The following is a 23,514-nucleotide window of genomic DNA, read 5'->3' on the forward strand; positions in this document are numbered from 1 at the left end:
GGTGCCAAACACTCCTCATATATTAACCCCTTCATCCCCAGAATCATCCTCGTGAACCTCCTCTGGACTCTGTCCGATGACGACACATCCTCTCTGAGATAAGGAGCCCAGATCTGTTAACAATACTCCAAGTGTGGCCTGACTAGTATCTTATAAAGCCCTGACATCTGATTAGGTGTGTCATTTTGGGAAAAAAGTTAGATAACTTGCCTATAAACCATCTAGCGATACTTGGGCTGCATTAGAGGACAGCAGAAATGCAAGTATTAGCTGCTAGGAAGAGAAAATCTGCAGATACTGGAAATCAAGGTAACACACACAGCGTGCTGGAGGAACTCAGCAGGCCAGGCAGCATCTCTGGAAAAGAGTAAACGGTCAACATTTCGGGCCGAGACCCTTCATCAGGACTGGGGGAGAAAAGAGATTAGAAATTAGAGTAAGAAGGTGGGGGGGGTGTTGAAGAAGAGGAGGAAGTACAAGGTAGTAGGTGACAGGTGAAACTGGGTGCAGGGGAGGGGTGAAGTAAAGAGTTGGGAAGTTGATTGGTGAAAGAGATAAAAAGCTGGAGAAAGGGGAATCTGATAGGAGAGGACGGAAGTCCATGGAAGAAAGGGAAGGGGAGGAGCACCAGAGGGAGGTGATGGGCAGGTAAGGAGATAAGGTGAGAGAGGGAAATTATCTTACAGTAATTGCCCCCCTTCCTCTTCATTTTCCCTCATTCCTATTTTCCTCTAGGGATTTATAGACCCAGATAGGGAACCCCGACCGAAGTGTCTACTTAGATGAACTTATAGGTGAGTGCAGGTGAACTATTTTGTATCATTACTTTTCCTGTAGATGGTTCAATAGTTACACAGAAAATAAATGTTTAGATAGATAGTTTTGCCTAAATTCTTGAGTGTGTTCCCGGGAATGAAGGAAACCATAATGGAACGGGAAAAAAAGGTTAATACAACAAGCATTTAAAAAGAGGAAAAAAATGTACAACGATGTGTTTTTTTTCCAGATTGGATTGCACCTTCAGAATTATGTTGAGCCATCTGGCACTTGTGTTATTGATTACAGTTAAGTTACTGGTAATGGAAATGAGTATTTGACAGACTTTAAAGTGAAAATGTTTTCCACTTATCACATTGGCAGTGTTACAGTTTGCACATCTCTAGGAATATTTTCACTCTGTGGTTTCCGAGAAGTTCCCGTAGGATTCTCGCCAGGAGCAAAGATTACAGGTTTTCTTTATTCATGACCAATCCATGGACAACCGAGATCTTTAGGAAGCAGCAAGGGTGAGAAAGATGAGAAACAGGTTTCTGAAACAGTACGTTGGGGGAGAGAGGAACTACAGAGCGAATTTTGGGGGGAACATCCCAGACGGCCGACAAGGCTGGGCTAGGGTGAAGGAAGTGAACGTGAGGCTGACACCAGATGCTTGAGTAGGGAGTGGTGCATATGACAGAGGAAGATAGGAGTTTGGAGGATAACGTGAAAAGAGAATTAGAATGGGTGGGGTTGGGGAAGGAGGGGTGTCTATGTAATATAATATTTAATTATTATTACCACCTCCCTTTTATAAAATATACTACTTCTGTTTTTGCACAATTTTAAATTTACTGTAATTGATTTACTTACTTATTTTTATTGTTTTCTTCCATATTATGTAAGGCATTGAACTGCTGCTGCTAAGTTAACAAATTTCACGACACATGATAATAAACCTGAGTCTGATTCTGAATATTATGAGGAACATGAAGGTATAGCAGTGCCTCCACTTTCTAAGGAGTTTGAGGCGTCCCTCCCCTTCGCCATATTAACGCATTTTACAGTAGCGCCATTGAGAACATCCTGACAAGTTGCATCTCCATCTGGTATGGGAGCAGTCGAGCAGTGGGCCAGAAGACCCTCCAAAGGACTGTGAGACAGCTGAGAGGATCATAGGGGTCTCCCTACCATCCACTGGGGACATTTATCAGGAGTCCTGCATATAGAGGGCCCTTAGCATTATCAAGGCTCCAACCCATCCATCCAGCACCCTCTTTGACTTTCTACCATCAGGCAGGAGACTCCGATGCATAAAGACAAGAACGGTCAGGATGGGAAACAGTTTCCTCCCTCAGGCCATTAGGCTTCCGAACTCCCTGCTGCATCACATTCAAAGTGTCACCAGTTAATCTGATCCATGTCTTACAATATTTAATTTATGCACTTTATGTATGCGTAATTCATCTGTAGATTTTATCCTTCCTTTCATTAGTTATTATGTGTTACATGTACTACTGTGCTTTACACCCTGGTCTGGAGAAACGACTCGTTTGACGGTTTTCATGTCAATAAACTTGACTTGACTCGAAGTAACCATAAAATCAGAGTTTGACTTCAGGTTAATTTTTTTTGCACGTCCTCCGTAGTCCACAAACCTATCCTAGACTTGTATATTTTCTCTCATTCAATTTTCATGATCAGCAATTATTATTCTTTTTCAATTGCCCATGGAAAGGTGGTGAGATACCAAGTACCTTTGTTGTCTTTCTGGTAAAGATATTCCCTTGGGTACTATTGTTTAAGGAGTTCTGGGACTTAGAGCCAGTGACCTGTGGTCTGATGCAGAGTATTTTGAAGGAACAGTGGCATATTTCTGAGACGCTAAGATGTAGTTTGATGGGGAACTTGTGCGTAATGATGCTCTCATTGCTCTTGAAGCCCTGGTGTTTGGTGGTAGAGTTTGAGGTGCTGTTGGAAAAGACACTTCTGACAAAACAAGTGCTTTTGTACTTTAACTCAGTCCCTTGACTGATAGAGCAAGCTAGCCATATGCTTTCTTTACAACATTAATAACCTGTGTAGTCACTCCTTTTCTGGTAGTACATCTCTTTCCTGCTTTGCCCTAGTCCCACCCTTTCTTGCAAACACCCCCCCGCCCCCACCTCACTTTCATAAATATTGGGCCATAGGCATCATCAGAGACATGAAGTACGGAAAATGCCCACCACCCCTGTGCTGGCCGCTGAGTACCTATCGATACTCGTCCCATTTACCAGCGCGGTCCGTAGCTACTCTGCCTTGATGCTTCAAGTGCAGATCCAAGTCCCCCGGCAACTTGAGCAGTGTGTTCAGATTGTAACATCTTCAAAGAGCAGTGTCTCAAAAAAGATGGCATTCATCATTAAGGACCCCATCACCCAGGAGATGCCCTCTTCTCACTGCTACCATCAGGGAGGAGGTACAGGAGCCTGAAGGCACACACTCAGCGATTCAGGAACAGCTTCTTCCCCTCTGCCATCCGATTCCTGAATGGACATTGAACCCGTGAACACTACCTCATTTTTAAATGTCTATTTTTGCACTACTTATTTCGTTTAACTATTTAATATATATAATTACAGTAATTCACAGTTTTTTTCCCTCTATTATTACGTATTTCATTGTACTATTGCCACAAAGGCAACAAAGCTCACAGCATATGCTGGTGACATTAAATCTGATTCTGAATTCCAGCATTCTACTAGGGGCCAAATCAGCCAGATTTTTAGCGTCTACTCCATCTATGTCTCTTAACAATTCAGTATTCCTATTTCAGATTTCCACCCTCTCCTCCCCTCCCGAGCTTTCTCTGCTCCAGTGTAAACAAACCCAGCTAGCCCAACCTCTCTTCATAATTTTTGGCTGTCCAGCGATTTTAAAAAAACCACACGGTGCTTCATCATTCATAATGTTTCAATGCCAACAACGAATGCAGAAACTGATTGCAGTCTAATTTGTGCCGTGTTTAGTTATTAAGTCAGAATACCCCATGCTTTAAAGAAATAATTTTGTGATATATTTTGAATTATTCGTAACTGGATTTTCTAAGGGTGTGAGTGCTCCTTTGTGCAACGTGGGTTTGAAAAGGGTTGACAGATTGCAAGTGGATTCATGTCTGGTGGGTGGTCAGGAAGAGGTCACGTTGGTTTTTGTTCGTGTGGTTTTTTTTTGCTTGAATGGGTTCTCTCCTTTGGAAAATGTGTTCAAGAGGGTATTTTTTTCTGAAGTATTTGAAGAGTCCAGCTAGGGAGGGGGCTGTAGTTAACCTTGCAGAATGAATGCTGTGGAGTGTCTGGAGGAACCCTTTTGGGAGCAGTGATCGTGCTCTGGACGGCTCCAAGGCAGATATGGAAAAAGATCAAAGATGGCCGACAAGTTGGATGTACCAAGGAAGGTGGATTTTGCTGCAGCTTGAGTGAAGTAGACTGGGTGCAGATTCTGGGGAGAAAGCGACACTTTATAACCGTCCTGCCGAAGGGTCTCGGCCCGAAACATCGACTGTACTTTTTTCCACAGCTGCTGCCTGGCCTGCTGAGTTCCTCCAGCATTTTGTGTGTGTTACTTTATAACTGTGAATGATTTAAAACCAGTATAGTAAGTGTTCGATAGGGGTAAGAGGCAAAGATGGGGTTTAGGGAATCTGCAAATCTCCTCCCTGAAAGATGGAGGAGGAGAAGATGGCGACACGACAGCAGCGTGTGCGGCCTCTCCGGTGAATGATATCTGTAATCTGTCAAGTAGGGGACCGTGCACAATCCTGATTTGATGGATGGTGAGAGTACGGAGGAACATCTGGAGAAACTTCTGAAATGCCCGCTTCGCTGCTGCTGCTACTGTGTGGTAACCGGAATCTCCGGAGCAGAAGGCCCCGAAATCCTTGGCTTTGCGTGTTTCAGCGGCCGGGGCGAGGTCGAAGGCGCTTGGCAGAGGATGGCGCTCGGGAGGCTGTATTGGAGAGGCTGGTTGGAAGCTCAAAGTTTTCCGATGGATGGACTCAGTGTCGGCTGTGGTCGGCTGCTTCCAAGGCATCGGCAAGTTGACAGTGCCTGGAGGTATATGGCAGGGAGTTTCTCCCTTTTGCCGCCTGCTATCGGGGACTCGGGAGTCGATCGACTCGGGGACTTTTGAGACTTTATTTACTGTGCCCATGGTTTGTTCTTCATCAAATTATAGTATTGCTTTGCACTGCTGTAACTATATGTTATAATTATGTGGTTCTGTCAGTGTTAGTCTTTGGTTCGTCCTGTTTTCTGTGATATCACTCCGGAGAAACATTGTATCATTTCTTAATGCATGTATGCATTTCTAAATGACAATAAAAGAGGACTGAGCATTCTCATAATCTAGATTAGGAGAGCGGGTAAAGAAGTGAAAGTGTAGGAATACTTATGATCATGCACTCTGGTAGAAGGAATGTAGATGTGGACTATTTTCTCAGCCTAGGGAAGCGTAGGATCAGGCACTCTTGGTACAAGAAATACAGATGTAAACTGTTTGCTGAGCAGACTGAATTCAGAAATCAGGTGCAAAGGCAGTTGAGAGTTCTAAATTTAACTTGAGGTTGAGTCAGTGGTAAAAAAGGCAGATGTAGTGTTAGCATTCGTTTCGAGTAGTCTAGAGTATAAAAGCAAGGATGTAGTGCACTTGGGGAAGTCAAATTCTTCTGGGACGTGCAGTAAATGCCTGGAATAGAAGAGGTTGAGTACAGGGCTACGGTAGGAAACTTTGTCACATGGTGTGAGCAGAATTATCTGCAGCTTAATATGAAAAAGACTAAGGAGCTGGTGGTAGACCTGAGGAGAGCTAAGGTACCGGTGACCCCTGTTTCCATCCAGGGGGTCAGTGTGGACATGGTGGAGGATTACAAATACCTGGGGATACGAATTGACAATAAACTGGACTGGTCAAAGAACACTGAGGCTGTCTACAAGAAGGGTCAGAGCCGTCTCGATTTCCTGAGGAGACTGAGGTCCTTTAACATCTGTCGGACGATGCTGAGGACGTGCTACGAGTCTGTGGTGGCCAGTGCGATCATGTTTGCTGTTGTGTGCTGGGGCAGTAGGCTGAGGGTGGCAGACACCAACAGAATCAACAAACTCATTCGTAAGGCCAGTGATGTTGTGGGGATGGAACTGGACTCTCTCACGGTGGTGTCTGAAAAGAGGATGCTGTCCAAGTTGCATGCCATCTTGGACAATGTCTCCCATCCACTACATAATGTACTGGGTGGGCACAGGAGTACATTCAGCCAGAGACTCATTCCTCCGAGATGCAGCACAGAGCGTCATAGGAAGTCATTCCTGCCTGTGGCCATCAAACTTTACAACTCCTCCCTTGGAGGGTCAGACACCCTGAGCTGATAGGCTGGTCCTGGACTTATTTCCTGGCATAATTTACATATTATTATTTAACTATTTATTACTATTTTTCTATTATGATTCTATTACTATTTATTATTTCCATGACTATTACTATTTACTAATAGTAGTATTACTATTACTATTTATTATTTATGGTGCAACTGTAACAAAAAACAATTTCCCCCAGGATCAATAAAGTATGACTATGACTAGTTGACATACATAGAGACTTCAGGGTTCAAGTCCACAGATCCCTGAAAGTGAGAGCACAGGTGTGTAGGGTAAAGGAAGAAGGCATTTGATATGCTTGTCTTCAAAGGCTCGGGCATTCAGTATGAGAGTTGGGGTGTCATATTGCAGTTGTACCCAATGTTGGTTAGGTGGCATTTGCAGAATATTGTGCACTGGTCTGGTCACTACACTACAGAAGGAATTGGTCCCAATAAAGACAGTGCAGAAGAGACTCTCCTGGAATGGAGAGCTGTAGTTGGAAGAAATTGGATTGGGTGGGCTTCTGCTCACTGGAGGCCGAGGGGTAATCTTGTTGAGGCGTATAACATTATGAGTGGTCTAGATAGGATTGTCGGTCAGTGTTTTTTCCCAGTGGAGGAGAGCCTAGACTAGAGGGCATAGGTTTAAGGTGAGAGGAGAAAAAGTTAAAGAGATTTGTTTTTCGCCTGTGTGTTGACTATCTGGGACAAATTGCCAGAGGAAGTAGTCGAGGCAGATACAATTTCAGTGCTTAAAAGGCATTTGGTCAAGTACGTGGGTAGGGAAGGGGTAAAGAGAAGCAGGACTAATGTGGCCAGCTTGGATTAGTTTGGATAGGGATCACGGTTGGCATGGATAACGTGGCTGAGAGGGTCAGTTTGCGTGATGTTTCCTTGCATAGGTTCCCTCACCATCCGGGAACTTGCTGAGCTGTTCTTCATTCTGGGTATCGAAGTTCTCACCCTTTGTAGCCTGGTGTCCTTCAGGCCGCTTCCTAGCAGTACTTAATATGGAAGAGTAGTGCTGGAAATGCCACTGAAAAGGGATCAGTGGTAACCAGCAAGACTTTGCTTACCTTGCAGGACCAGAAACCTCCTATTAATAGTTGTTTTAAAATTTTATTCCAAGCTTTTCCTTGGGCACAAGGTTGGGCTTTCAAATACATCTGCAATCATTTTTTCCTTCATAATGACTAATTGTAGTCATTATTAATGATTATTCCTGGCAGTGCTTTTGTTATGAAGTCTGTTCACCAATTATTATTATTTTTTAATCTCTGCACAGCAATTCTCTTCCAACTAAGTAACACAAATGGTGATTGAGTAGAACCATAAGTATCTGACTTTTTGGTTTTAAAACTCTGCAGGTAAAGGGATAAGATATTGGAGAAACTCGGCGAGAGGGGGAAGGGATAGGGCTAAAGGCAGTGGACTGTGCACTAGGATTTTAAAGCAAGAGGCTGCAAAAATAGTGGATCCATTGGTTGAAATTTTCCATTACACATCGGACTGAAAAACATGCTTTAAAAAAAGACGAAGGTAAGGAAATGCAAGCTAGTTAGTTTTAACTATGAATGGCAAAACACTAGATTCAGTAATCTGAGGGGTAAAAGCTAATGATTTAGGAAAGCAGAATATAGTTTAAACCCAGTCAACATAGTTTTATGAAAGTAAGTCATGTTTGACAAATTTTTAAAGTTTCATTAGGGATGTAAGTGGCTGTCTTGAAAGTGCTTTACACAGGTTGATAGGGTGGCTACGAAGGCCTTTATTAGTTAGATTATGAAGACACGCAGTCCCCTTTTATTGTCAGTTAGTAATGCATGCATTAAGAAATGATACAATATTTCCTCCGGTGTGATATCACAAAACACAGGACAGACCAAGACTGAAAAAAACTGACACAACCACATAACTATAACATATAGTTACAACAGTGCAACAATACCATAACTTGATGAAGAAGTCCATGAGCACAGTAAAAGTTCAAAGTCTCTCAAATGTCCCACATCTCACGCAGACGGGAGAAGGAAGAAAAACTCTCCCTGCCATTCCCAACCACGGTCCTGCTCTGAGTCATCCGAAAACTTCAAGCTCTGATCAGCTCTCCAACACTGAGTACTGAGCGCCATCACTACCCGAACGATTCGACCTCCTTCTCGGTCACCAACAGCAGGCAAAGCCGGGGATTTTGAGGCCTTCCCTCCGAAAGATTCCCGACCGCGCAGTAACGACAGCAGCGAACGAGCGTTTCAGAAATTTTTCCAGATGTTCCTCTGTGCTTTCACATCCCTCTCCATCAAATCAGAATTGTCCATGGCCCCTATTTAACAGATACGATACCATTTTTCATCAGAGGGCTGTGCACGCGCGGTGCGCTGCTCTCTCTGCTCCCACCTATGCCAGTGATATTAAACCTGATTCTGAGTCATCGAAAGATCTAGAAACATAGAAAACCTACAGCACAATACAGGCCCTTCGGCCCACAAAGCCGTGCTGAACATATCCTTACCTTAGAAATTACCTAAGGTTACCCATAGCCCTGTATTTTTCGAAGCTCCATGTACCTGTCCAGGGGTCTCTTAAAAGATCCTATCGTATCTGCTTCCACCACCATTGCCGGCAGCCCATTCCACACATTCACCGCTCTCTGTGTAAAAAAAAACAACTTATCCCTGACATCTCCTCTGTAGCTACTTCCAAGCACCTTACGAATGGTGCTCGATCTGTGCCTAGCCACACGCTCGTGGGTTTAGAGAGAGTCGGGCAGTTGGCTTGGCGCTCATTCTTGAGGTAAAGCTGTGTTGGTTATGAGATGGCCCATTGACCTGCTGATGTGGGAGAACCCCCAGGGTCAGGGGCCGACCGTTCGAACTCCACGCAGGCAGCATCAGGATCAGCATTGATCCCACAACAACGGGCTGTGCAGCGGTAGGCCTACAGTCTGTACTCCCGTGCTACTGCGATTCAATGTCGCTTTTGTGGCTGCGTGGCACATTAGCTCGATAAAGTTTTAGTAAAGTATCTTGGAATACTTACTAAAGCTGCCAGATAAATGGAAGATGTTTGAATGAAATGAGTTTTGGCAGCTTTCGGTATTTACTAAAATACTAAGACCCAGCTGGTGGCGTAGTGGCATCAGTGCCGGACTTCGGGACGAAAGGTCCCGAGTTCGAATCCAGCCGGCTCCCCCGCAAGCTTTCCATCCGTGCTGGTGATCTCTTTGGCTGCATCCGACTGAAGGCAATGGCAAACCACAGCTGTGACTTGCCTCATACGCGGTTTCCCACTACGTCAGAGAGGCGTGGAGGGAAATCGTCCGCTAACCCGGAGAAACTCCGGATGCAACGTTCCTTTCCTTTACTACAGGTTAATTTGTGAACCTGGTCCTATAACTTGCTTTATTCTATATTTATATCCAATGTCATTTTGTTGTTATTTCCCCCCACCCCAATTTTCCACTAAACTTTACACCCAGTGACCACTTTATTAGAACAGGAGTAGAATCCAATATGGTCTTCCACTTCAAGGTCCGATGTGTTGTGAGGTCAGAGATCCTCTTCTGCACACTATTGCTGTAATACCTGATTATTTGAGCTACTGCCACCTTCCTGTCAGTTTGAACTTGTCTGGCCAGTCTCCTCTGACCTCTCTCATTAACAAGGTGTTTTTGTCCACAGAGCTGCCACTCACTGGATTTTTTTTTCGGTTTTTTTTCACACCATTCTGTGTAAACTCAAGAGTAGGGGTTCCCAATCTTTTTTTTATGCCATGGGCCAATACCATTGAACAAGGGGTCTGTGGACTCCAGTTTGGGAACCTCTGCTCTAGATTCTGTTGGGCACGAAAATTCCAGGAGATCGGCAGTTTCTGAGATACTCAAACCACCCCATCTGGCGCCAACAGTCATAATTTCTTAGATCACTTTTCTTCACCATTCTGACATTTGGTCTAAATGGAACTGAACCTCTTGACCGTGTCTGCATGCTTTATGCATTGAGTTGCTGCCACATGATTGGCTGATTAGATATTTGCATTAACAAGTAGGTATACAGGTGTACCCAATAAAGTGGCCACTGAGTAGCTTTCCTAACAAGCCCAGTGGCCACACATTTTAATTCCACATCCCATTCCCATTCTGACATGTCTGTCCACGGCCTCCTCTACTGTAAAGATGAAGCCACACTCAGGTTGGAGGAACAACACCTTATATTCCGTCTGGGTAGCCTCCAACCTGATGGCATGAACATCGACTTCTCTAACTTCCGCTAATGCCCCACCTCCCCCTCATACCCCATCTGTTATTTATTTATATACACACATTCTTTTTCTCACTCTCTCTCCTTTTTCTCCCTCTGTCCCTCTGACTATACCCCTTGCCCATCCTCTGGGTTCCACCCCCCCTTGTCTTTCTCCCTGGGCCTCCTGTCCCATGATCCTCTCATATCCCCTTTGCCAATCACCTGTCCAGCTCTTGGCTCCATCCCTCCCCCTCCTGTCTTCTCTATCATTTCAAATCTCCCCCTACCCCTCCCACTTTCAAATCTCTTACTAGCTCTTCCTTCAGTTAGTCCTGACGAAGGGTCTCGGCCCGAAACGTCGACTGTACCTCTTCCTAGAGATGCTGCCTGGCCTGCTGTGTTCACCAGCAACTGTGATGTGTGAAGCCATGTTTAGCTTTCTTCGGAATCGATGATGCTTTATGCTTCTTTTGTTACTTGTTTCTTCCACATGATAGGGCGACACATAAAGGACAGCAGGAAAGGAAAAAGATTGATTTTTCTTCCGCCATTTTAATAGCAGAAGAGAGAATGAGAACGAGGGAAGAAGAATATTTGTGAATATATGCAATTGCCTCTTTGTATTGACCAGTTTCCCTTTCTAAAATTTTGTTCCGTTTTATTTTCAGTGAAACTGTAACCATTAGAACGATGAGCGCAGGGAACACTGCAGCTACGAAGAGTCACGGGAACTTTGGCCAGTCCAGCACAGACCAGCGTGGTAAAGCATCAAGAGCGAAGGTTGATAAAAGCGTTAAAGGAAAACTTAATATGCGATCTCCTGCGGGGCTTTTCATCGTCTTCGGGCTGTTGATAGTCGTGGTGGGGATTGCTATAGCTGTTGTTGGCTATTGGCCCCATAAGCACCACGCCCAGGCGTCGGTGAGTCACCAACGAAGGAACGGTAGCGAGTCGGCCGATGAGACTCAACGTGCAAGGGTGAGGCTTCAGCCCCAACCAGCGCAGAAGAACCAAAAGCTTAAGTTAATTGGCCCGCTGATCATGGGCATTGGGTTATTCGTGTTCATCTGCGCCAACACGGTGCTGCACGAAAACCGCGACAGGGAGACCAAACTTCTGGCGCGGCGAAACATTTACCCCGCCGCTGGCCAGGCTGGCGGCGAAGAGGGTAACGAGCCGGAAGGGGGTCGGCACCATCCCGCTCCGGCCAGCGCGGACGCCGGTCTCGGGTGCTCGGAGCCGTGCTGTGCCGTTGAAGGGGGCGGCGGCGCCACCTGTCCCAAACACGCTCCGAGCGCAGAAACGTGGGCAGACTGCCGCAAGGCTGCCAAGTGTAACATGACTGCCCAGCTGCTGTATCATAAAAGACCTTCTCCGTCCACCTCCCTCTGTAGCGTGGCCTCAGACTCTTGCAACTCCAGTGAGGGAAACCTTAACGTGCCTTTGAATTGCGACGACGACTCTTCAGTTGTTTCCGCCTCAATAGTATTACCGGTTATTAAACTCAACAACTGCGTTATTGACACGCCGGTTATTAAAGCTGCGGTGGAAGATATTGAAGCTGGGCACCCGGTGGTCACGGCGTCCACGGAAGATTTGAGCAAGCTGGAGAGCCACGGATGCGTTCGGTCCGGGAGCATCCGCAGCGCTGACGGTGCTCTGAGCATAATGGGGGCGGACCGTCCCTTACAGGACGACGCCTTTCCCAACAGGTCGATCGAAGGCCTGCTGTCCCCGGGGGCCGCCAGAAAAGCGTACGCTTCGGACTTGCAGCTGCACACGCTGTGCGGTCACTCCAAGTCGTTCGACCTCGGGAAGAACGCGGACAGGCTCGGCGGCCAGAGGAAAGAAAGGCAGCACAGGAGTTGGCCACGTTTGGATTGCAGCTACATAAAAAAGTACCTGAAGCTGGAAAGCAAAGGCGACTGCGTGGACAGGTTACTTGAGCAGACTGAACGGGAGTTCGGAGGTGAGGAGCAAAACCTGTAGAAGAAGAGGAATTAAAGAATATGGCGGCTGCATATTAAATACAATGTGAAATGGTTTAAAATATTTGGCGGCATTTCTGCCGTTTCTGTAGCGTTTGACTTTTTTTTTAACGAGCCCGAGTCACTAGCTCGATGCTGAACCCAGCATGGATGGAAAACGTGCAAAGGGAGCTGGCCGGATTCGAACTCAGGACCATTGGCCTCGAAGTCCGGTGCAGATGCCACTACACCACCGTCCAGCCTTAAAATATTTATCCAGACGCAGTTTCTGGTGATTAAAAACAAAACTGATGCAGCGGACTGAAAATATGATTAGTAGATGGGGAACGATTTGCAAAAAATATATATATTACTCCTGGTGTGGTTATTGTAATAAATCTTTCATTTAATTTTGAGCTGTTGCACGCAGTGTTCGTCTTTTGCACAAGCCTAACTCTTATTAAGTCTGACTCGGTGGACATCCTGGGCAAATAATTTGGAAGTATAAAAGTTTTTCCTCTCTCTTCCCTTTCTCCCATGCCCTGACGAAGGGTCTCGGCCTGAAACGTCAACTGTACCTCATCCTAGAGATGCTGCCTGGCCTGCTGTGTTCACCAGCAACTTTGATGTGTGTTGCAAAGTTTTTCTGTATTTGTACCCATGTTCTGTTTACCTATCAGACATGTTGTCATGTTTTGTCTCCGAGCTTCCCCTTAATATCATTATGGTTTCAAGCATCTTTCCTTAACCTGAGTTAACCCACCTCTGTAAATATCACTCAATACCTACCTAACGTCAAATCATGGATAAGAAAGGACATTTGCACTGCTAATATTGAAGGCTCTGCACACATAATCCACTCCTTGGCCAGAGCATTTGTTGTCCCTTTACAGCCTCTCCAATTGTGCATGAACTCAGTTCTAGTTGACATTCAATCCAGTGCAAAAATCGATCCCTTGTGTACCTGCCAGATGTCAGAATCCCCTCTATTCATGCTGCATGTCAAATTTTTCTTTTCTCCCTTCCGAGACTGAAGTACAGTTGTTTCCAGCAACCCGACGTAGATGGGGAGACTGTTTCGCCGGGCGCTTTCACTCCGTCCACCACGAAAAGCGGGATCTCCTGGTGGCCACTTATTTCAATTCCACTTCCCATTCCCATTCTGACACGTCAGTCCACGGCCTCTCCTAACACAATGAGGAGCAACACCTTGTACTCCATCTGGGTAGCCTCCAACACCGATTGCTCGAACTTGCAATAGTTGCCCAACAGCACCCGCCCCCCAATCATTCCCCATTCTTGTTTCCTTCTCTCACCTTATTCCCTTACCCTGCCCATCACCGCCCTCTCGTGCTCCTCCCCCTTCCCTTTCTTCCATGGTCTTCTGCCCTCTCCTATCAGATTCCCCCTTCTCCAGCCCCTTTATCTCTTTCACCAATCAGCTTCCCAGCTCCTTACTACAACCACTCCCCCTCTCCCAGTTTCGCCTGTCACCTGCCATCTTGTACTACTTTCTCCCCCTCCCCCCACCTTCTTACTCTGATTTATCCTCTTCCTTTCCAGTCCTGAAGAAGTCTTCACTCGAAACGTCGACTGTCTTTTCATTTCCATAAATGCTGCCTGGCCTGCTGAGTTCCTCCAGCATTTTGTCTGTGTTACTAAGTTTAACCTGACTGAGTTAATGCATTTTCAGTTCCTTTCCACTTCTGCAACTTCTCCACTTTCTTGCCGGTACTTACTGTCTCCTTATTTCCAACACATGGACTTGTGCACTAAATATGTCTCCTCCCTTTCAGCTTCTCTAATCTGTACTTTACGCATTCTTCCTCTGCTCTTCGAATACTTCCTCAGGAGTAACCACTGGCTGCTCCATTCCTGCAGAGAGATCTTTTCACTGCCTTGCCATCGTACCCTGGAAGTGTGCTGGACGTCGCTCTTCCTTGCCAATTTGTCCTCCCCGATGTTTCCATAAAACCAACTCGAGTTGCTTTAGAACATAGAACAACACAACACAGGAACAGGCCATTCGGCCCATAATGTTGTGCTGAACCAGCTAAAAAGCAAATCAGAAACACCCAAACACTAATCCATTATTCTGAAAGCATGAGGAAAAATACATTTAGTTGTTATAGGAAGAAGAATGGCTTGTTTTCCTACAAGGTTAATGAAAATATTGTGTTTTTTTTTGGATACTTCAGTTTGAACAGGTGAATCAAAAAGAGATGAGAGGCTGCCACTTGTCTCAGTCATCGATTGTTAATTGAAGCTCTTGTGTTTTTGAAATAAGGCATGGGGATTCCTGCCGAAAGGTTTTGGCCCAAAGCGTCGACTGTACTTTTTTCCATAGGTGCTGCCTGGCCTGCTGAGTTCCTCCAGCATTATGTGTGTGTTGCTTTGGATTTCCAGCATCTGCAGATTTTCTCTTGAATGGGATTCTTCTAATGTTTGATGTAATCGGTGTGGAAGCTTATGATGGATACACGCAGGAATGTTTTACATGAAAGCTGTATTCAAAAAATGTGACATTATTTTCCAAGGTGCACAGACCAAAATCCATTACTTGGCTGTGGAAATACGACTTGCAAAGTACAAATCCCAATGTATTAAGAAAGGTAGCCAAAATCTTGGAGGTTTAAAATTAGTTACATTCACTGGCTGAACTGGTTAAATGTTAGGTCTACTTGTTTATTGGTTAATTGAGAACAAGGTAAGGACTTGTGTATTTTAGGTGACACTTCATTAAAGTGTATCTTTTAAATGGCTAAAACCCTTTAATTCATGATATATTTATATTCCCTTGGTAAGTGGTTAATTATCAAATAGCCTTTTATTTTTAATGCACCAATTTCAAATATTTGATGTAATACCAAAAAATCTTACATCATGCACTGGGTATCATCTTGCTCCTGTATCCAATCATATGAAACACCCCCCACTCATTCTCTTGGTTATTTGTTGCATTTTGGATAGAGTTTAAAAAAAAATACAGCTAAATTTCCTCTGTTTTACTCAACGTTTGTTACAACTGAGCCAATCATGTCTGCTTCAAATTATTGCTCGATAACATCATGTACTGAGTGTAATGGAAAGGAAATTTTATTTTCAGCTACCGTATCGGAAAGAGAGAACTTCTACATTAAGTGTGAACCTTTCTAAACCTTGTTTTGGACTCACCTTCTGTGAACTTTTTTTCCACGATCTCTTGTTTTGTGATTTTGTAGCAAAGTTGGAGCGAGGCCCAAGTAGGTATTATAGTTCAAGCTCAAATTGATTGTAATTTGATTGAACTGAACTGTGCTTTGTAGTCTGTGTTTTTATCCTTTTTTTTTGGTTGCCATTTTTTTGGGCATGGGGGCAGGGTTTGATGTTTGATGTTTTTCTTTGAACAGGTTGATTCCAAGGTGTTTCTTTGTTTCTTGGCTGTCTGAGGAGAAGACGAATCTCAGGGTTGTATTCTGAATACACACTTTGATAATAAATACACTTTGAATCTTTGAATATATAAGCAAACGAAACAACGTTCCTCTGGATCCACACAACATGTATCACACACAGAGAGGAGATCTTATAAAAAGACATATAAAGTTATGAAAGGGATAGCTAAGATAGAGGCAGGAGAGTTGTTTCCACTGGCAGGTGAGACTAGAACTAGGGGACGTAGCCTCAAGATTCGGGGGAGTAGATTTAGGACGGCGATGAGGAGGAACTGCTTTTCCCAGATTGTGGGGAATCTGTGGAATTCTCTGTCCAATGAAGCAGTGGAGGCTACCTCAGTAAATATACTTGAGGCAAGGTTGGATAGATTTTTGCGTTGTAGGGGAATTAAGGGTTATGGGGAAAAGGCAGGTAGGTGGAGATGAGTCCGTGGCCAGATCAGCCATGATCTTATTGAATGGTGGAGTGGGATCGACAGGCCGTATGGCTGACTCCTGCTCCTGTTTCTTATGTTCTTATGCAGAACTGTGCCCATGGCCTGTTCTTCATCAAGTTACGGTATTGCTTGCACTGTTGTAACTATATATAATAATTATGTGGTTTTTGTCAGTTTTTCAGACTTGGTCTGTCCTGTGTTTCTGTGATATCACACCAGAGGAATATTGTATCATTTCTTAATGCATGCATTACTAAATGACAATAAAAGAGGACTGCGTGTCCTCATAATCTAATCTAAACCAAAATATTATACAAGTTAAAAAGATATAATTCAAAGCACATGTAGTAAAGTGCATCACATGCAAACAGTACAGTAAACAGCTCGCTGTCCTAGTGACGAGATCTCGGTTATGGCAGGTTATTCATTCGTCTCACAGCCTGAGGGGAGAAGCTGTTACCCTGGCTGGTAGTCCTAGTCCTGATGCTTCAGTGCCTCCTCCCTGACGGTGGGTCAACGAGATTGAGAGATGGGTGGTAGGGATTCTCAACAATGCTTTGGGCCCTTTGTCTGTGATGCTCGCAGTAAATTTCACAAATGTGTGGGGGTGGGGGGGGGGGGAGACCCTGATGATCCTCCCAGTGGTTTTTGCTGTCTTTCGTAGGATCCTGTGGTTCCGTACCACACAATGATGCAGGCAGACAGGACACTCTTGACGGTGCTCCTGTAGAAAGTTTTTTAGAAAGGTGCAACAAGACCTGGGTGTCATTATACACCAGTCATTGAAAGTGGGCATGCAGGTACAGCAGGCGGTGAAAAAGGCGAATGGTATGCTGGCATTTATAGCGAGAGGATTCGAGTACAGGAGCAGGGAGGTACTACTGCAGTTGTACAAGGCCTTGGTGAGAACACACCTGGAGTATTGTGTGCAGTTTTGGCCCCCTAATCTGAGGAAAGACATCCTTGCCATAGAGGGAGTACAAAGAAGGTTCACCAGATTGATTCCTGGGATGGCAGGACTTTCATATGATGAAAGACTGGATGAACTAGGCTTATACTCGTTGGAATTTAGAAGATTGATGGGGGATCTGATTGAAACGTATAAAATCCTAAAGGGATTGGACAGGCTAGATGCAGGAAGATTGTTCCCGATGTTGGGGAAGTCCAGAATGAGGGGTCACAGTTTGAGGATAAAGGGGAAGCCTTTTAGGACCGAGATTAGGAAAAACTTCTTCACACAGAGAGTGGTGAATCTGTGGAATTCTCTGCCACAGGAAACAGTTGAGGCCAGTTCATTGGCTATATTTAAGAGGGAGTTAGATATGGCCCTTGTGGCTACGGGGGTCAGGGGGTATGGAGGGAAGGCTGGTACAGGGTTCTGAGTTGGATGATCAGCCATGATCATACTGAATGGCGGTGCAGGCTCGAAGGGCCAAATGGCCTCCTCATGCACCTATTTTCTATATTTCTATGTTTTAGAATGCTGATGGGGATCCTTGCATCATACCTCAATCTCCTCAGAAAGTTTAGTCAAGAAGGCACAGCAGCATCTAATGAGGAAGTTTTGTGTGTCCAGGTTAGATTGTACATTATGTGCAAACCAAGGAACTTTGTCCCTACCAGAAATTCACAACCATCTTTTCTTTTTCTTTCTTGTCCGTGTTGAGATTCAGATTGCTGGACTTGCACCATTTGACAAGCCTCTCCACCTCCTCCCTGGACGCTGACTCGTCATTGTTGCTGATGAGGCCAGCCACTGTGGTGTCATCAGCGAACTCGATGATGTAATGTGAGCTGCGTCCGGCAGTGCAGTCGTGAGTCAGCAGCGGACTGAGCACCACAGCCCTGGGGTGGAGATTGGGGTGGTACCAGTGCTCAGTGTGAGATGCTGCTGCCAACTCAGACTGTCTGGGATCTTTCCGTCAAGACGTCCAAGGTCCAGTTACAGAGAGGGGTGCTGAGTCCCACTGAGGACAGTTTACCTACCCGCCTCTGAGGTGAAGTGGAGTGGAGTAAAGTTATCCCCTTTGGTTCAAAAGCCTGATGGCTGAGGGGTAAGAACTGTTCCTCAACCTGGTGGTGAGAGCCCAGAGGCTCCTGTACCACTTTCCTGATGGCACCATCGAGAAGAGAGCAAGACCTGGGCGGTGGGGGCTGGATGCTGCTTTCCCGCGATGATGCGCCATGTTGATGTGCTCAGTGGTGGGGTGGGGGGCTTCACCCATGATGGACTGGGGCATATCCACTACTGTTTGTAAGGTTTTCCATTCAAGGGCATTAGTGTTTCCATTCCAGGCCATGATGCAGCCAATCAGTATACTCTCCACCACACTTCTTGAGAGGTTTGTCAAAGTTTTAGATGTCAAGCCAAATCTTTGCAAACTGCTCACTTGCATGCTGGGCCCAGGCCAGGTTCTCTGAAATGATAATACCCTCTCCGCTTCCGATCCTCCGGTGAGGTCTGGCCCATGGACCTCTGGTTCCCTCCTCCTGAGGTCAATAATCAGCTCCTTGGTCTTGCTGACATTGAGTGAGAGGTTTGTTGTTGTGACACCACTCAGCCAGATTTTCAATCTCCCTCCTATACGCTGATGCGGAATACGACAGCGGTGCCGTTAGCAAACTTGAATATGGCGTTGAAACGTGTTTAGCCACGCAAGTATAAAATGAGTAGAGCAGGGAGCTAAGCACACGGCCTTGTGGTGCACCTTTGCTGATGGAGATCGTGAAGGAGATGTTGTTGCCAATCTGAACTGACTGGGGTCTGCAAGTGAGGATATCAAGGATCCAATTGCACAAGGAGGCTTGAAGCTTATTGATTAGTTCTGAGGGGATGATGGTATTGAATGCCGAGCTGTAGTCAATAAAGAGCATCCTTTGTATCTTTGCTCCCCAGAAGTTCCAGGGTTGAGTGAAGAGCCAGTGAAATGGCATCTGCTGTGGACTTGTTGCTCTGGTTATCAAATTGGAGCAGATCCAATTCCCTTCTTGGGCAGGTGTTGATACGTTTCATCACCAACCTCTCAAAACACTTCATCACTGTGGATGTAAATGCTACTGGATGATAATAAATGAGCTACAAGTTTTACCATAAATTTATTTGTTGGATCAGATATCATCTGCATTTAATAGAACAAAAAACTTTAATGTGCTCAGTCTGTTTAGTGGTTGTACAAATCAATATCACTAGAAGTAATATAAAACTGTGGTTCTTACAGTAGGGCTGTTTTTCTTTGTTGCTGCTATTCTATTTCTAATTGTGTGTTGGAAGGATGCAGGGCCATGCTTTAACACGATTATCAGATTTCAACGGATTCCCTCATTAGGGTGCTCACGAAGAACAAGCAGGAACATTAACATATTAAAATAAGGATCAAGTTTGGCAGCAAGTGAGGACTGGCGTAGCTGGTTTTCACCCAATGAGTAACATCCATTTTGTGGCACCTCCTGAGTATCAGGGGCTGCAGTTGGGTAAAGCAGAAGCTGGGTTATGTTATTAAAGCCAGGGGAAACTTCTTCACTCAGAGGGTGGTGAGAGTGTGGAACGAGCCGCCAGCACACGTGGTCCATGCAAGCTCGATTACAATGTTTAAGAGAAGTTTGGATAGGTATATGAATGGGAGGGGTCTGGAGGGATATGGTCCCAGTGCAGGTTGATGGGAATAGGCAATTTTAATGGTTTCAGTATGGACTAGATGGGCTGAAGGGCCTGTTTCCGTGCTGTATGATTCTATAAAAGATGTTGCCTTCTCCAAAACTTCACTGCTGCATTGAACTTTTCCGTGCCTGGTGTGGTGGAGTTTCAACTTCCATTAAAGTTTGAGCAAAATAACTTGTAAAAATTCATTTCTTTTAATGGAGGATTTTAGCTTTTGGCATTTTTGAAGAAATCAGGCGGAGGTCTCTCAGGTTGATTACGTTTAGAAGCAATATAACTTTCATATGTTGTTTTGAGTTGGGCTTCAAAAGATTTTGAGAGGCAAGCTGATAGCAATTATACGTGACCGCATCCAGCTCAGAACCTCAAATAGTCCAGCAATGGAGGAAGCCAATTTATTTTTTTCACTTTCACTGGCTCTTTGAAACCACTATTCAGTTTCGCTCAGTCCTCTCCCCATTTCTCGTCCCTTTTCAAATAAATATCCAACTCTGCAAGAATGTTTTATGAGGGACACCACTTCCGCTGTCCTGAAGGAGCCTCAGCCCGAAACGTCGACCGCTTATTCGTTTCCATTAGATGCCGCCTGGCCTGCTGAATCCCTCCGGCATTTCGTGTGCGTTGCTTTGGAGTTCCAGCGTCCGCAGACTTTCTCAAGTCTGTGACTTACTTCTGCTTTTACTTTGCTTTAAGCGAGCCATTCCGGAAGGAGTCTCTGTACATTCTCCCGGTGGGTGTTCCGGTTTCCAGTCCAAAGACGTATCGGGTAGGTGATCATTGTACTCAATTATGAAATCATTGTAATCAAATATGAAACACTGGGATCAAATAAGTAACCAATTTCTTAAATCACGCCTGTAATCCCTCAGCTGTTACCTCGCTACCGAGCACCCCTGCCCCCATGCTCCCTTTATCTTTATTACCCCTTTAGAAACTCCTAATGCCCCTGCAGGCAATATTGCACAGACTGGGAGCCACTGGTACAGACAGATGTATGTCGATGTATAATAAAGCCTGAACTTCCACAAGGGCCATATTAAAGAAAACCACTACTACAATTTTTATGTATTGTACATACGTGTGAACATCTCCCTTGAACATAAATTTGAACTGCTTGAAACACCTTAGTAGGTTTGTCACTAAAAAGTAGATATTATGAATTCACGTTTTGGATTTAATTTCGAAGCTTTTAACCGCCATTTCATCATGGCTGATCCATTCTCCCTCTCAGCCCCAATCTCCTGTCTTGTCCTGTAGCCCTTCATGCCCCGACCAACTGAGAATCCATCAGCTTCTGCTTTAAATATATGCAATGGCTTGCCTTCCACCGCCGCCCTGTGGCAACGAATTCCACAGATTCTCCACTCTCTGGCTAAAGGAATTCCACCTCTTCTCCATTCTAAATGGACATCCTCTATTCCAGGGTCTCCCAACCTGTGGTCCACAGACCCCTCGGTTAATGGTCGGGGCCTGTGGCATAAAGAAATATCTGAGTCTGTGCCCTCTAGTCCCACCTTAGGAAACATCCCCCCCCCCCCACAACCACTCTATCGAGGCCTTTCAACATTCAATAGGTATGATTTATGAAGTCTATTTGCTACTGTAAATTAGAGTTTCATGGCAGATGTATAGGAGCTAACCCAGCCGGGAGCCATCTTAGCCACTGGATAAAAACACTGCAGAGTAAGAAATGAAAAAGTCCCAAAATTGACACTTGTCAAAGAATTACTCTTAGACTAGTGGTCTCAGTGTCAGCGGGTAAACACTAACAGAACGCAAACACGGGGAAATATGCAGATGCTGGAATTTCAAGCAACACACATCAAAGTTGCTGGTGAACGCAGCAGGCCAGGCAGCATCTCTAGGAAGAGGTACGGTCGACGTTTCGGGCCGAGACCCTTCGTCAGGACTAACTGAAAGAAGAGCTAGTAAGAGATTTGAAAGTTGGAGGGGGAGGGGGAGGGGGAGATCCAAAATGATAGGAGAAGACAGGAGGGGGAGGGATGGAGCCAAGAGCTGGACAGGTGATTGGCAAAGGGGATATGAGAGGATCATGGGACAGGAGGCCCAGGGAGAAAGAAAGTGGGGGGGGGGGGGGAGCCCAGAGGATGGGCAAGGGACTTTCTTAAAGAGAATTGTAGTGCATGGAACATCCCTTGCTGGTAGAGGCAGATACATTAGGGGCATTTAAGAGCCTCTTAGACCTCCATATTTTTTTATCATCCTTGTGGCTAAAGAGGAGGGTAGGGTTAGATCGATCTTGGAGTCGGCACCATGTTGTGGGATGCAGGACCTGTTGTTCTATGTTCAGTTGGTGCAGATTGTGAACTTAAATCAATAAGTCTGCCAGTATCATGTAATAGTGGGCAAATAAGAATTGAATTGAATTGAATTGACTTTATTACTTACATCCTTCATATAAATAAGTACAAATCTTTACATTACGTTTCTGTCTAAATGTGCAATGTGCAATTTATAGTAATTTATAATAAATATTATATGTGCAACAGGATAGTCAGTATAATATTGAAATACAATTGTGTCAGCATGAATTGATCAGTCTGATGGCCTGGTGGAAGAAGCTGTCCTGGAGCCTGTTGGTCCTGGCTTTTATGCTGCGGTACTGTTTCCCGGATGGTAGCAGCTGGAACAGTTTGTGGTTGGGGTGACTCGGGTCCCCAATGATCCTTCGGGCCCTTTTTAAACACCTGTCTTTGTAAATGTTCTGAATAGTGGGACGTTCACATCTACAGATGCACTGGGCTGTCCGCACCACTCTCTGCGGAGTCCTGCGATTGAGGGACGTACAGTTCCCAGACCAGGCAGTGATGTAGCCAGTCAGGATGCTCTCAATTTCCATTTTTAAAATCTTTTTAATTAATTATTATTGACGATCAACAAAAAATACATTAATCAAGTCAACATGTCAATATGTACAATGAGGAATTAAATTACCAAATAACTGATTAACAAAGCTAAACAATATATCAATAATAAGAAGAAAAAATGAAGTGTTAAGAATATTTTTAAGGAAAAAAAGAACCCCTACTAACTAAAACAAAAAAAAAACCCAAAAAACCCCCAAAAAAACCCATGGGGAGCACAGCCCCGGAGCTATACGCCATACAAGCTTCCATAAAAGAAAAACATCAATCTGCCAACCAAATCCATTTACAGAAGAATCAGAAGGGAACCATCTTAATTAACTCAAATCAAATGCTAGTAGCAGGCAAAAGAACCCCACCTTTTCTCAAAGTCAAATCGAGGATCAAAAGTTTGACTTCTGATTTTTTCCAAACTAAGACATAACATCACCTGAGAGAACCAAAGTGGGAGCAGAGGCATCTTTCCATTTCAATAAAATAGCCCTTCTGGCCAATAATGTGACAAATGCAATTACATGTTGGTCTGATATAGAAATACCATGAATATATTGAGGGATTATACCAAACAAAACTGTCAATTTATCAGGTTGTAATTTAATTTTTAAAGCTTTAGAAATTGTAGAGAAAATAGATTTCCAAAAATGTTTCAATACAGGACACGACCAAAACATATGTGTCAATGTAAACACAAAATAATCTGCAGATGCTGGGGTCAAAGCAACACTCCCAACACGTTGGAGGAAC

The 23,514-nt window shown here is 44.7% G+C and overlaps 1 protein-coding gene across 1 annotated transcript in view; it reads left to right on the plus strand.

Annotated features, from left to right (window-relative positions):
- The window catches only part of LOC134338880 (transmembrane protein 200A-like), a 29,961-nt gene extending 17,227 nt beyond the window's left edge, over window positions 1–12,734 (plus strand). The window contains exon 2 of the mRNA XM_063035039.1: window positions 11,058–12,734. Coding sequence (XP_062891109.1) covers window positions 11,080–12,378 — 1,299 coding nt within the window. The 5' untranslated portion in view covers window positions 11,058–11,079 and the 3' untranslated portion in view covers window positions 12,379–12,734. The remainder of the gene's footprint in view (window positions 1–11,057) is intronic.
- The last annotated feature ends 10,780 nt before the right edge of the window (window positions 12,735–23,514 follow it).

This window comes from Mobula hypostoma, chromosome 28 (assembly GCF_963921235.1).
Source record: "Mobula hypostoma chromosome 28, sMobHyp1.1, whole genome shotgun sequence".
In the NCBI taxonomy this organism is placed as follows: Eukaryota; Metazoa; Chordata; class Chondrichthyes; order Myliobatiformes; family Myliobatidae; genus Mobula; species Mobula hypostoma.